At 45.3% G+C, this 14,839-nt stretch overlaps 1 protein-coding gene across 2 annotated transcripts in view; it reads right to left on the bottom strand.

The window, feature by feature from the left end:
* Positions 1-9,654, bottom strand: part of nkain2 (sodium/potassium transporting ATPase interacting 2) — an 851,703-nt gene extending 842,049 nt beyond the window's left edge. For both annotated transcript variants that reach the window (XM_072499279.1, XM_072499278.1), the window contains exon 1: positions 8,734-9,654. In XM_072499279.1, coding sequence (XP_072355380.1) covers positions 8,734-8,787 — 54 coding nt within the window. In that variant the 5' untranslated portion in view covers positions 8,788-9,654. The remainder of the gene's footprint in view (positions 1-8,733) is intronic.
* Between the last annotated feature and the right edge of the window lie 5,185 nt (positions 9,655-14,839).

Below are 14,839 nucleotides of genomic sequence, written 5' to 3' on the forward strand. Positions count from 1 at the left end.
TCCTTCAAAGAGAAATACTCCAGGCATCCAGAAGTCAGAATTTAATTTAAAAGAAAGTGAAAATTCACTGACGTCAGGTAGCGGTATCCTCAAAGAGTGTGGTTGGTGCCTGGCATTGATTACAGCATACTTGATCATTCCACTGACAGAATGGGAACAAACATTATGTTGCATTTATTAGAATAAAAGGGAAACAAGAGTCAAGAGAAGTAGTGGCCCCTGAAAACAAAAATGTTCAACAGACTTCTCTGCCATCATAGCTTATCGTCGCAGGAGGTCTTTAATAAACAAAAATAATTTTTCTGCAGTGTACATAAATTACTGTACTATAACTATAAATCATAGTTCCATCAACAGCCTGCTTTTAAGTTTAAACTGTCCGAATTTGTTAAAGTTTTTGGTTGTAATGGGCTTTGAAATTTCAACCATTTTCTTCTGAATGAACAATAAACCTTATTAAGGGATTGCAGCTCCTGTAGGAGCTGGCAGGAGTGTAGTTTGTTAGTTTTGAGATTCTAATCAGCTTCTTTTGGTCACGTGGTGTTTCTCCGCCTCCTCTTCCAGAATGTCCTCTTTCTGTGGTGGAGGACGCAGCAGGTCACCACGATGTGGAAAACCCTCCGAGGGCTGTATTGGAGGGCCCCTCCAGAGCAGTTCAGACACCTGAATCTCACCTTCAGCATGCCGATGTACCGCTCAATAGTGCCCCTGGTCACTGCATGGGCGTAATTATAGCGATTCTCCGCATTGGTCTAGGACCTCCAGATAGGCATCCTTAGCCCAACTGCAGCGGATAACCCCTGTCTCCCAAGCGGCAATCGCTCACCCAGGCGAGCGTCTCAAAGGTGTCTGGAACCTTTGAGTGTGCCAGGACAAAGGCGTTGTGCAAGCTGTTTTGGATAGCGGGTGCAGACATGCATGATTGATTGATTGATATTTATTGTTACATGTACCGAAGTACAGTGAAAAGTATTTTTCCGCGGCCAAGGGAACGTACATACTACGTAGGTAGTAGACAAAAGAATAATCGACAGAGTACATTGACAAATGGTATATCAACAAATAGTGATTGGTTACAGTGCGGAACAAGGACCAAACAAGAGCAGCATAGGGCATCGTGAATAGTGTTCTTACAAGGAACAGATCAGTCCAAGGAAGAGACGTTGAGGAATCTAGTAGCTGTGGGGAAGAAGCTGTTTCTATGTCTGGTAGACTTCTATATTTTCTACCTGATAGAAGAGGGCAAAGCCTGGGCAATGCTGTCTGCCTTCCTGAGGCAGCGGGGTGTAGACAGAATCAATGGGAGGATGGCAAGCTTGTGTGATGCGTTCACCATACTCTGCAGTTTCTTGTGATCTTGGGCCGAGCAGTTGCCATACCAAGCTGTAATGCAGCCAGATAGGATGCTCTCTATGGCACATCTGTAGACGTTTGTGAGAGTTGATGCAGATATGCCAAATTTCTTTAGCTTCTGTAGGAAGTAGAGACGTTGTTGGACTTTCTTGACTGTTGCATTAACGTGAGTGGACCAGGATTACTGTTGGTGATGGTGACCCCCAGGAACTTAAAGCTATCGACCATCTCCACATCGGAGCCATTGATGTCGACGGCGGGGGGGGGGGGGGCTTGTCCTATTACGCTTCCTGAGGGGGGGGGCGGCGGTTATACTACGCTTCCTGAAGTTGATGACCAATTCCTTGATCTTTCCGACATTGAGAGAGAGGTTGTTTTCGGCATATCATGCAACCAAGTGATCTAACTCCCTTCTGTAGTCTGATTCGTTGTTGTTTGAGATACGACTCACAACAGTCGTACCATCCGCCAACTTATAGATTGAGTTGGAGTTAAATCTTGCCACACAGTTTTGTGTGTATAGGGAGTACATAGAGGGCTAAGCACACATCCTTGCCGGGCCCCGGTGTTGAGAACTGTGGGGGAGATGTTGCTACCTCTCCTGACAGATTGCGGTCTGTTGGTGAAGAAGTCAAGGATCCAACTGCACAAGGAGGTTCAAGTCCAAGGTTGCAGAGTTTGGACATTAGTCTTGTCGGGATGATGGTGTTTAAGGCAGAGCTGTAGTCTATAAACAGCAGTCTGACGTAGTTGTCCTTGTTGTTGAGATGTTCGAGTGTTGATTGTAGGGCCAGAGAGATAGCATCTGCTGTGGATTGGTTGCCACGGTAGGCGAACTGCAATGGATCGAGACCATCTGGGAGGCTGGCGTTGATCCATTTCATGACTAGCCGCTCAAAGCATTTCATGACATCAGACGTCAGGGTCACTGGTCAGTAGTCGTTGAGGTACGCTACCTTGTTCTTTATTGGTACTGTTATTATGCTTGAAGCAGGTGGGGACCTCGGAGCGGAGAAGTGAAGTGTTGTGCCCAGGTAAGATTCTGTGAATACACTCACCAGCTATTCAATGCAGACTCTGAGTGCTTGCTCAGGGACTCCGTCGGGGACCCGTCACTTTCTGCGGGTTTACTTTCAAGAAGACAGCTCTTATCTCCAAGGCTGTAATAGTGGGTATGGGTGTGTCCAGGGATGTGCATCTGGTAGTCGCACATTCAGGGAGTGGAATCCTTTCCTATTGATGAAGGGCACCCCTTCATTCGCCGGCAACCATAGGGGGACATGCATCCCATCACTCAGCCCCTGGATCTGGGGCATGTTTGCGATGGCGGCGAATCCCGTTGCCCAGGATACCTGCTGGGCTCCACGTTGAAGGTGATATACTGTGTCGCCTGGGCATATAGGACATCTGATACAGCCGGATGCATCTGGGCTCAGACGTCTGCGAGATCCCAGACTGGTCCCCGCTCGGAGCCTGGAAGGACCCTGTGGCAAAAACATTCAGGGCGACCTTCAACTTGATGGCTGCCGGGAGGGCGGGTCCTCCCCATACCCCACAATTTCAGATGCGCTATCATCTGGCACAGATGTCGCACAGTTTCCCTGCTCAGCCGTAGTCATCGGTGATGTGCTAGGTCCATAAGATCCTCGAATGACAGGCACTGTTGGTATGCACAAGGCCTCATGTGGTGCCTTCTCCCCATCTCCTCCTCAGCCTGTTGGGCGCCAGCTCTCCAATCTCACTGCTGGCCTCTGCTCCTCTGGGGCAGGCTCCTATTCTGCATGGTTCTTCCCGAGCAGCTCATGCTCGTGCAGCCTCAGTGCATCCGCCAGGGTTGAAGCAGCCAAACAGATACCAGCCATTGCTGGCTGAATACAGAAATCCATTTTCTGCAGGGGAAAAGTGCAGATATGTTAGCATGGTGTGTACTCCCCCAGTATTCCAGGTCCACCGAGGTGGCTATGCATGGCCCGGCCTGCACTGCAACCCCTTCCCTCACATATCTCCCACCCACCTCCTGACCCTAGCCCCAACCCCGGCTGTTCTCACCGACACCCGTGGCCCGCCGGTGCCTTTTTTTTAAAAAAATTATTCGTGGAATGTGGGCATCGCTGGCTGAGCCATCATTTATTGCCCATCCCTGAAGAGTCAACCACTAGGTTTGGAGTCACATGTAGGCCAGGCAGGTAAGGACATTAGTGAACCAGATGGGTTTTTAGGACAATCGAGAATGGTTTCATGGTCATCATTAGACTTTAAGTTCCAAATTTTTATTCAATTCAAATTCTGCCCTGTTGGGATTCGAACCCAGGTCCCCAGATCATTACCATGAATCTCTGGATTATTAGTCCAGTGACAATACAACTATTTAACTGCCTCCCCTATCACTGGGAGGGCCTCCAGTCCCACCACCCGTCCCTGCCAGCAATACGTTCTGCGGCCCCTGTCCTGTGCCCTCCTGTGGTTCTACCATAGGCAGAATTCCGCCAGGGCATAATTTGAATTCAATAAAAGTCTGGAACTTAAGTCTACCATAGGTGCCTTCCTTGGGTGGGCCACACGATACATCGCCATCAGGGTGACACCTGGTTGTGGGGGGGGGGGAACTGTGTGCCACCGCCCGGCACCATGTTTGGTGGTATGCATGTGGGCAGGGCCCACAGAAGAGGCTGGGCAAGGGAGTGGGCACCTGTTGGAACCATAGCTGTAGTGTGCCGTGGGTCCAGGGAAGCAGTGCATGGGTACCCGGGTGTCAGGGTGGCACTGCCATGGATCAGGGCCTGAGGGGAGCGAAGCCAATGAAAGATGATTAGGGGGGAATGGAGGGTGGGGGTGAAATGCAGTTATGAGGGGGTCTCTGGAAAGTTGGGGGGTTGAATGGTGGGGGTTCCCGGAAAGGGGGGGCGGAAAGGAGGTGTGGGGTGGCCTAAAATAGGGGAAGGGGTCTCAGTCATCCCATAACAGGGCGTTCATACTTGAGGGGGTGGGGTAGTGTTCATGTGTGTGGGGGGTGAGATTGCCCATGGGTGGGGGGGTGATGGTCCCACACGCTCACCTAGAAATCGGACACTCTTTCAAAATGGCGGCCCAATTGCTGAGGAGCCGGTTTGGCCAGCGGGTTCAGCTCCCCAGTAATGAAAATAATGGGCATCTCCGGCGAGGAACTCGCAAAGGCCCAAGAAATGACAAAGTGTAGTTCAATAGCGGTCAGGAGCTTGCCAACACGCCCATTGAGCAGCACGAATGAAACCTTGCTTGCTACGGCACTTAGAAATTGTCCTGTTCGAACACGCCCGATATGTTACCAGGTGTTACTGTACAATTTGTATACCCATGCCAGCATAGGACATGGAACGCATCCATGCCGCCATCGAGGCGTCGGAGCTTGCCGTTCTGTTGGGTGCCCGTGCCAACCTCGATTTTTGGCCTGTTACTTTGCCCGATCGCAATTCACAATACAGGCGTTGCTGGGTGGAAATCCCGGCCAACATGGTTCAGAGATGGAACATTTCATTTAAATTTTGAAAAGCTCAGTGACTAAAACATATAGCACATCAAAATAGGTGAATCATTTAACCACTACTCCCATATTTCCTAGCTCCTAGTAAGCGTTTTGTGGGTTGAGGCATGCACTTGGGGTTTTTACGTGCTCTTTTCAACTTTGTATTTCCAGTAGGGGAACGATAGGGGCACACATCAGAAACCCGAGCACAAATTACATTTGAGTAAATCATCAGAAATCATCAGTTTGCCCAAATTTTCAACATGCACTGTCAAGAAGTGAAACTCCTCACTAAAAGCCCAAATTTGGAAAATTATTTCTTAAATATAGGGGAAGATTTTGAGCTCACCCTTTCCACTCATGGGAAACTTGTCGCGGACCCAAAACCCAGAAAGAATCGAAAAACATAATTATCTCCGACTTGATTGGGTTTTGGAATTTTCACACACCCCCTCCCCTCCCCCCACCACTGCAGGAGCCCGGGAACCTCCTTTTTTTAATACATTAGCATATTATTAGCGAGCATTAGTAGATGCCACCATCATTTACAAAAGGTTTGGCCAGGTGTGAGGCAGTTGAGGGGATCCCTCCAGGGGTACAGAGGTTAGTATAGCCCCGGGAGGAGGGTAGAGGAACATGCCCTGTTTCAGGCCTGACAGTGACAACTTGTGCTAGGGGGTACTGCCAGGGCCAGCCTCCAGTGGGAAGTTGATGTAAGGGGAAAGAGGGGGAAGAGCAGATATTGTTGTGGGAGAGGGGGGGGCAGAATACCAGAAATGAATGTGGTGGGAGTGGTGTTTGCCGGTGATGAATGTTGGTGGGGGCAGTGGAGATGCCCGAAGACCTCCGTGATTTGTGCTGAGGGCCATGTGGCTGCTCAGGGTTCCCTTTAATGATGTTGCCCCAATCTATTTGGAGCCGGTTCCTGGCTCTAAGAAGCCTCACCCTGCCATAGTGATAGCGGAAACAACATCCACTCACTTTTATTGGAAAACAGGCATAAATTTTCATGAGAAAACCCAAGAAATTACATTCCAATCGCTGGTCCCTTATCAACCTAAATATATTTAATAAACCATCAGATAAAGCTGACAGGACCCAGAATCACTCATTATCACACTAAATCACAGCTTGAGGCAACTTGCACCGACCTGAAGATCCCTGCACAATGATCAGCCTTTTATCTGATTTCAGACAGTAAGAGGCTCAACTGAAGTTAATTTACTTTCACATGCTAAAAGTGTTAATATATTCAGCCAAATCCTTCACAAGATTCAGTATATGCCATTCCATCACATCTATTTCGCTGCCTGCAGACTAGCCATATTGCTGAAGACTCAACAATATTCCATAAACTATTATAGGAGGCTTCATGGGAAAATATTTTTTAAAAACAATCTCACAGGAATAAGCATAAAGATAACTGAGCATAAACCTAATGAAGAAAAAATAAGAAGCAACACAAAGAGCTACTGTCAACACCATCCGCTAGAGAGGGTCAACTCAAGAAAATGCGAAGTACATAATATATGCCACTGATGATCCATAAGTTTTATTTTTCCTTGTTACATGGTTGCTGGTGTGACGTCTGGCAGTTGAGTAACTTTCTGCATCTATTTTTGTGAAGCTCACATTTAGTCATTCGGAAAGGCAGTTGAGGAGGCTGCAAAGATCAGTGGCAATTCCAACAGTCTCCATATTACTTGCTCTTGTTCACTGAAGAGCACAATCCCCCTGCCACATGCACCCTGGCACAACTCACCTGGCAGCTGCAGGCTCCACTGTAAATTCTGTATTATTGTATTAAAGGTACATCTAACTTATTAAGTCTTTCAATGTAAAATCTTTATATAACATCTATGAGGCACCCAATATCTATGGCCTATGAGGCACAAGTTCTTTACAACTAGAACAATTTATGGTCATAGATAAAATCTATCAATACAAATAAGAGTTCTGTTCAGAAGTTAATGACCATTGTATCATCTTACTATTAAGAGTCCACCTAGATGATACACAAGTTGTGCTTGCAGAGAAACAAAACCCACCGAGCGTGCAAAAGGCCAGATATTGTGCTGAAAAAATAGTTGACAGAGGCAACTGTATATTTTGTTGTTGATATCAATAATAGAATTGTCTTAGAACACCACATGTTTTGCATGTCAGCCAGCAGCTTGTTTGTCACTAGATGTATAACACTTTTGTTCTGAAAAGCTGATCAGAAATCAAAAAATATATCTGATGTGGAGTTAACTTCAAATCCTTCCTCCACTCAATTTTGAGACTGCTTAATATTTGTTAATGCAGACAAAGCCATGACTAATGTGCATTCAACATAATGGAAACATAATTATCAAGCATAAATTAGAATAAAATGGTATTAATATTAAATATTAATGAGCTGAAAAAAATTGGTTCTAACTTGGTTGCAATGCAATGTTGTGAAAGTTTCATCCCCCCCACCCCCCCAACACCGCAAAGGTTGATACAATGATACATACGTAGCGTTTGAAAACATCTATTATAAATAACAGCTGAACTGAACAGTAAACAAATCTCAATCCACAGCGGAAATGACATGAAAGAAATGTTGTACAGTTTCAGCATATTAGGCGTAATAAAATTGGACAGGAGCTGGCTTCCCATAGCCACTTGTATCGACTGCTACAAAATATATAAACAGACTTCTTTGTGGAATCGGAATGGTTTTCAGTACCTTTGTTTTCAAATTTGGAAGACCCAATTTCAATAACTTTTGGCAAGCAAACAGGCCCAATTAGACAAATCATTCTGATTCAGTGAGCAAATGACAGTTTAAAATAAAATTCTACTGCCGGTGGTCTTCGTGGATGAGGATTTACAACGGTTGGAACTTAGACTTATGATGACAAACTATTTTAACAATTCAGGTCCCCTTTGGCAAAGAACTCTTATTGGAGCAAGTGCTGCATCAAGCAGTATCAATCGGCATGCATGTTTCCCACCGTATTAACAGGCAGCTTCAAGTAAATGAATTCAAAGCACTATTAAAACTTTCTGGTCTCACATCTAGGGAGATAATAGTTGGTATTAAAAAATGGATATAATACATGTAGAAAAGGGGAAACGGAGTATGCTGGCAATTTATCGCATTATTACTTTATCCACTGGAAATGTAACAAAGAGAATGGCCGCCAGTTCACACGTTTCCCACGACATAACTCAATTTCAAAACTATGCACCAATATTGGTGAGCCAAAGCGGCAGTAAATCAGACAGTCGAAGTGAACAGGTACGTGGAAGCTCCGTTCATCTTGAGCACTTAGATATCACTGAGACAATACAAACTGAGTAAATGCCTGAATGTTCAACAGGACACTGTCACAGTGGTTTCCAACATTTATCTGGCCACCTGTCTACATTCTCATCGCAATGCAACTCAGCAGCACTTTGACAATCCCCCAAAAAAGTGAACGAACTTAAACCATTAATATTGTTAAATGCAAAATCGTGACATCTAATGAAACAGCAGTCACGTATCCTCAACGTGCACACTTTCAGCACAATATATCTAAACCATTGGACAAAAGTAAACTTCACTTGGCCTGAACTGACTTGAATGTACTTAAACACCATGAAAAAGAACAGTGACATTTGCGAATCTAAAGCATACAAAATACGAGTATGAACACAATATTTGCAATAGTTCGCATCTAATCCATAAAATGCAAGTACAATGGACGAAGATGTAAAAGTTTCCGGTATGCATTTCACTCAGTTACTGGAGCCAGAAATATAGGGGGGGGGGGGGGTGAGAACAGAGAAGCACGAACGCCCCATTTCAAGCATATAAAATATATTACTGTGTATATATTTTTAAAGTTTCAGTATTCACTTACCAGCTGTAGGCTGGAGATGAAGATGAGGGTGCACCTGCCGCTGCAGCAGCCCATGTTTCGCAGAGGGTGAGATGGAGGGTTAGTTGGGGTAAGGTGTTCAACTCCCTCCGCAGTCTCTGGCTCTCTGCACCTTTCCCGCCCGCGGCTCGAGCCGCTTTGATTGCCACGCTGGGGAATACCTGGCCGGCTGGCGCGCTCTCGCTTTGGCCGGGCTCAGCAGCACCGAGTGTCCGCCAGGCTCACGATCCTCCTCCCTCTCCTCCTCCTCACCATCACTGTGCCAAGCAACACACACAATCCGCGCAACAGCAACAGGACTCGCCAAACAGTCGGGGCGGCGCCGGGCTCTGCAAACTATTTCTGTTGTGCTGCCATCCACACCAGACCGTGCACGACGATCGGCTTCCCGGCAGTTCACTTTTCAGATTAGCAGCGGCCGCCCGCCGCGCGAACTGCTGGCGATGCTGGTGAGGTGAATTATTTCCCAGCTCACGGCTTTGCTGACGCCGCGACTCGGGGCCGGAGGGTGGGCGGGGGGAATCCACTGATGCGAAACGATGAACAAACCCGGATCGTGATCTCGTCGTTTCCCCGAGCCGATCCGTCTCTCGCTCTGTTGTGTCTGTTCGGTGCGAGCGCCGAAATGGAGCTGGGTTTGTGTCAATTGACAACAAAAAAAAACCCTGTCGGGATGTAGGAGTGCGCGCGAATCTATCTGCTTGATGTCTATCGCTGGATTGCTCGCTCGAACAACTTGTTCTCCGTCCTCCAGTTGTTATCTTTTTTCTTCCCCTTCATTCTCACCAGGAGAGGGAAAGCCAGAGAGATCACAGAGGCGGGAGGCACCGTGCGTTGCAATCGCTGCCCAGATGCCATCTGAGGCTGCAGATTGGCAAAGCGAGCACTGTGACACCCGGCTTGTTGGGAACCAGACTGGATATTGTAGCTCGAATGGCTGTAATACCCTTTCAGCTGAAACATATGGCACTCAATAGTTGTTATCGTTCCATCTCCTCAGTTTCGATTACTACTTTAAGAGGCGAAACTGTGTTAATTCGACATGTTTAATCTGGTGTGTGTGTGTGTGGGGGGGGGGGGGGGGGGGGGTTACAGCAATATGAATGCTATTCCGCAATTACAACGGAATTAACCAATATCATTAGATATTTATTATAATCTCACGAAAAAATTCCTGTCCATTGCATACGCTTGAAACAGATACATTACCGTTCTTACCACATCTTAAGACTCATTTATCCAGCTACGCCATATCTTTATGTAACGTTTGCTAGGTTAGTGAGGGAGACAGTTGTTGTGCCATGGACAATTAAATCAATGTCGCTACCGAAAAAAATAATGCCCACAGCTGAAAAGTTGCTTGTTTTGATCATATGAATTGCTATTGAACCAAAAGCTCTTAAAGTGTAAAAGCATGATTTTAATCGATCTTATTTTGCACAAGGATAAAGCCAGTTCTGACGAAATTGTATTCGACCTCATTATTCCCGAGTTCAAAGAGGCAAAGAGAAAAAAATCGCCTGAAATGAATTGTAAGGTGGGCGTCCTCTCTCCACAGAAGCTGGCTGACAGAGTCCAACGTGGTGTCCGTTCAATAGCAACCTATGCGGCCTGGTAATGGAATCATAAAGTTTTACAGCGCAAAAAGAGTCCCTTCGGCCTACCCTACCTGCCGCACCCATCAAGCACCTATCGACTCCAATCCCACTTTCCAGCATTTGGCCTGTAGACGTGTATGCTGAGGGGTTTCAAGTGCAGCACGGTAGCATTGTGGATAGCACAATTGCTTCACAGCTCCAGGGTCCCAGGTTCGATTCCAGCTTGGGTCACTCTCTGTGCGGAGTCTGCACGTCCTCCCCGTGTGTGCGTGGGTTTCCTCCGGGTGCTCTGGTTTCCTCCCACAGTCCAAAGATGTGCAGGTTAGGTGGATTGGCCGTGATAAATTGCCCTTAGTGTCCAAAATTGTCCTTAGTGTTGGGTGGGGTTGCTGGGTTGTGGGGATAGGGTGGAGGTGTTGACCTTGGGTAGGGTGCTCTTTCCAGGAGCCGGTGCAGACTGAATGGGCCGAATGGCCTCCTTCTGCACTGTAAATTCTATGAAAAAATTCTATGAAAGTGCTCATCTAAATGCTTCTTAAATGATGTGAGGGTTCCTGCCTTGACCACCCTTTCAGGCAGTGAGTTCCAGATTCCCAAAAACCTCTGGGTGAAAAGGTTTTTCTTCAAATCCCTTCTAAATCTTCCACGCATTACCGGAACTCTATGCCCCCTGGTTATTGACCTCTCTAAAGGGAAAGGTTTCTTCCTATCTACCCTATGTCCTTCATAATTTTGTTCCCCTCAATGAGGTTCCCCCTCAGCCTTCTCTGCTCTGAGGAGCACAATCCCAGCCTAACCATCCTCTCTTCATAGCTGAACACTGCAGTCCAGGTAACATCCTGGTGAATCTCCTCTGTACCCTTTCAGTGTAATTACATCATTCCTATAGTGTGGTGACCAGAACTGCACACAGTACTCCAGTTGTGGCCTAACCAGCGTTTTATACAGCTCCATCACACCCTCCTGCTCTTATATTCTATGCCTGGACTAATAAAGACAAGTATCCCATATTCCTTCTTAACCACCTTAACTGCCTGGGTCTTTCTGCCTTCAGGGATCTATGGACATGCAACTCAAGATCCCTCTGGGTCCTTTGAACTATCGAGCGTCTTACCTTTCACTGTATATTCCCTGATTGGAAGTCCGTGCTTCGCACCAAATGTCGCTATTTCCAGAATATAATTTTTATTACAATTTTCTGTTACACATAAATACGTTTCTTAAGTCATATTGAGCGCAAGGCTATTTAATTATACATATATTACTTTCGCTGTTTTTTTCTCATTTTAGCTGATTATATTGGTTGCAAACTATCTCTAATGCTTTCTTTAATAAGAAAATATAAAACAAATGTCCAGTCCACCCCATCACGCCCCCCCCCCCCCCCCCCCCCAGCTTCCAAATGGCAGGCAAGCAAAATTGTGGGTTAAGGGTTTAAGTGAAATAGAGCAACCTATTGGTCTCAACGATGTTTAGGGACTCTTGGATCAAAGATGACCGCCTGCAATGATGCCAAAGACACTGTTGTTGTGTCTGATTATAGTTATGTCAGACATCAGGCTCTTCCCAATTGACACACGTCTTTCTGTAGTCCTGATGCAGTCCAGTGACTTGTAAATAGTATTCGCCAGTTAAAGTACTTTTCACGCCTTCACGGTAAGTGTATTCCTGTAGGTATGATAACTATTATCGATGTCGATTTGTCCAGGGTGAAACTGTCAGGAAGAGTCCGCGGGCAGTTTCTGGTTATCAAAGCGACCTCTTCTGGCTACTGGAATCAGCGACAATATGGGAAACGCCATTGACAAAAATTGGACAGTATTCCAACAATTGCTTAGCTGCGTGAATGCTTCGTTACTTCAACTAATATTTAGTCAAAAATAGTAATTGGTAAATTAGGGCCGTCGGTCCATAAACTGTTTAGTCATGCAGAACTCTGATAATGGGATCCTTTTTTTAAAAAGTCTGTGCATTTCGTGGTGAGAAAAATGTCACTGCTGATCAGACTAATCAAGCTTAAATCTAAAAATGATCTTAAATCTGTAGTGACTATTTGATAATTAGCTGTCACTAAAATAACAGTCCAACATTACCATTGTCATATGGGACAGATTTGAAGGATATTGTATTGTAAATTTTAAAAAACATGCTTTTTAAAAATCTTTCTGTACGAGTTATTTCAGGGTTGGTATTGGATAAAAATGCATTTCTGTCTTGAGAGGATTGAGACAGGCCACATTTGAATTATTTTAAAAGACAGCTGTGGCAATTGAAGAAAGTACTTCAGTTAATAAACAGATCACTTGTTTCTTACCAAACCTTGAAGAGAAAGAGATGCTCAATAAGATCATCATTTAGAAATTATGCATTATTATTACTCAATAAACACTTAATGGGTTCCTTTGTCAGCTGCTTTAAAGGAATATAAACCCCATTTGTTTTCAATAGATTAGTAACTCCATTAAAATAATTCCAATGTAATTTTAGACAATAAATTGTGCTCATATGATTATACAGGCAATTTAATTTCAGAGCTCATTCTTTAGGTCTCTAAGGCACTTATCCTTTTGTTTTACATCAGAAAAATTGTCTGGATTTTGTGTTGGGCAGTTTAAAATAAAGTTCATATGGTGACTGGATGACTTTAATTGTCAATGGGAACATGGTTGTAACTTCAAGATTTCGAGTGACTCAATCAAACAACTTTCATGAACATGTGCAAAATGTGTGATTTAAGCAAATTTTGGGGGACAAAATGAATCAATTCTTCTGAACGGATGGTGAAAATGTGTGTCCAACTAAAACATTTGTATGCATATAAGCTTTAGTGTGTAGTAGTGGGTGGCATGGTAGCACAGTGGTTAGCATTGTTGCTTCACAGTGCCAAGGACCCGGGTTCAATTCCTGGATTAGGTCACTATCTGTGTGGAGTTTTCACATTCTCCCTGTGTCTGCGTGGGTTTCCTCCGGGTGCTCCGGTTTCCTCCCACAAGTCCTGAAAGACATGCTTGTTTGGTGAATTGGATATTCTGAGTTCTCCCTCAGTGTACCTGAACAGGTGTCGTAGTGTTGGGACTAGGGGATTTTCACAGTAACTTTATTGGAGTGTTAATGTAAGCTTACTTGTGACACTAATAAAGATTATTATTATGAATCTGTATTTCTAAAATGTAACTTTGTCTGTATTTTCAGGAAACTGTGGCCATCCCCTCTACTGTTCATTTAGCAAAAATCAGCCGAGTTATAACCAGGACATGGGAGATAATCCAAATACCATGGGTGTATTTGTATATTTGAGCTCCAATAACAAACATCCTCCTCCCATCATGTTAAGTTATCTATTTGTTCAATATTGTTTGGATTGGATTTGGATTTGATTTATTGTCACGTGTACTGATGTACAGTGAAAAGTATTGTTCTGCGCACAGTCCAGACAGACTGTTCCATACATGAAAAACCTAGGACATATAATAAATACACAATTCAAAAATGTGCAGGTTGGGTGTATTGGCCATGCTAAATTCCTCTTAATGTCCAAAAGGTTAGGTAGGGTTACGGGGATAGGATGGAGGGGTGGGCTTAAGTAGGGTGCTCTTTCCAAGGGCCGGTGCAGACCTGATGGGCCAAATGGCCTCCTTCTGCACTGTAAATTCCATGATTCTATGAAATACGTAGACACAGACATTGGGTGAAGCATATGGAGTATAGTGCTACTCAGTAGAGAGGATGCGTGGAAAGATCAGTTCAGTCCATAAGAGGGTCATTCAGGAGTCGGGTAACAGGGGGGAAGAAGCTGTTTTTGAATCTGTCAGTGCGTGTCCTCAGATCTTTGTGTCCCCTGTCTGATAGAAGAGGCTGGAAGAGAGAATAGGCAGGTTGGGAGGGGTCTTTGATTATGCTGCCTGTTTTCCCAAGGCAGCGGAAGGTGTAGACAGAGTCAATAGATGGAGGTGGGTTTGTCTGATGTATGGCTGTGTTCACGACTCTTTGTAGTTTCTTATGATCATGGGTCGAGCAGTTGCCAGCTCTTTTGTCCATGTTTGAACCAAGGCTGTAATGAGGTCAGGAGCTGGGTGACCCTGGTGGAAACCAAACTGAGCATCCGTGAGAGGTTATTGCTGAATAAGTGCCGCTTGATAGCACTGTTGATGATTCCTTCCATCACTTTGCTGATGATGGAGAATCGACTGATAGGGCGGTAATTGGCTGGGTTGGATTCGCCCTGTTTCCTCTGTGCACCTGGGCAATTTTCCACATTGTCGGGTAGATGCCAGTGTTGTACTGGAACTGTACTGGAACAGCTTGGCTAGGAGGAGACCGAGATGGAGACTCGGCTACGAATGCCTCAGCCTTGCCTTTTGCATATATGTGCTGGGCTCCTCCCTTATTGGTGATGGGATATTTGTGGAGCCTCCTCCTCCAGTGAGTTGCTGGATGTGGCAGGACTACTGAGCTTAGATCTGATGTATTTGTTGTGGAATCGCTTAGCT

Source organism: Scyliorhinus torazame, chromosome 4 (genome assembly GCF_047496885.1).
Source record: "Scyliorhinus torazame isolate Kashiwa2021f chromosome 4, sScyTor2.1, whole genome shotgun sequence".
Classification (NCBI taxonomy): domain Eukaryota; kingdom Metazoa; phylum Chordata; class Chondrichthyes; order Carcharhiniformes; family Scyliorhinidae; genus Scyliorhinus; species Scyliorhinus torazame.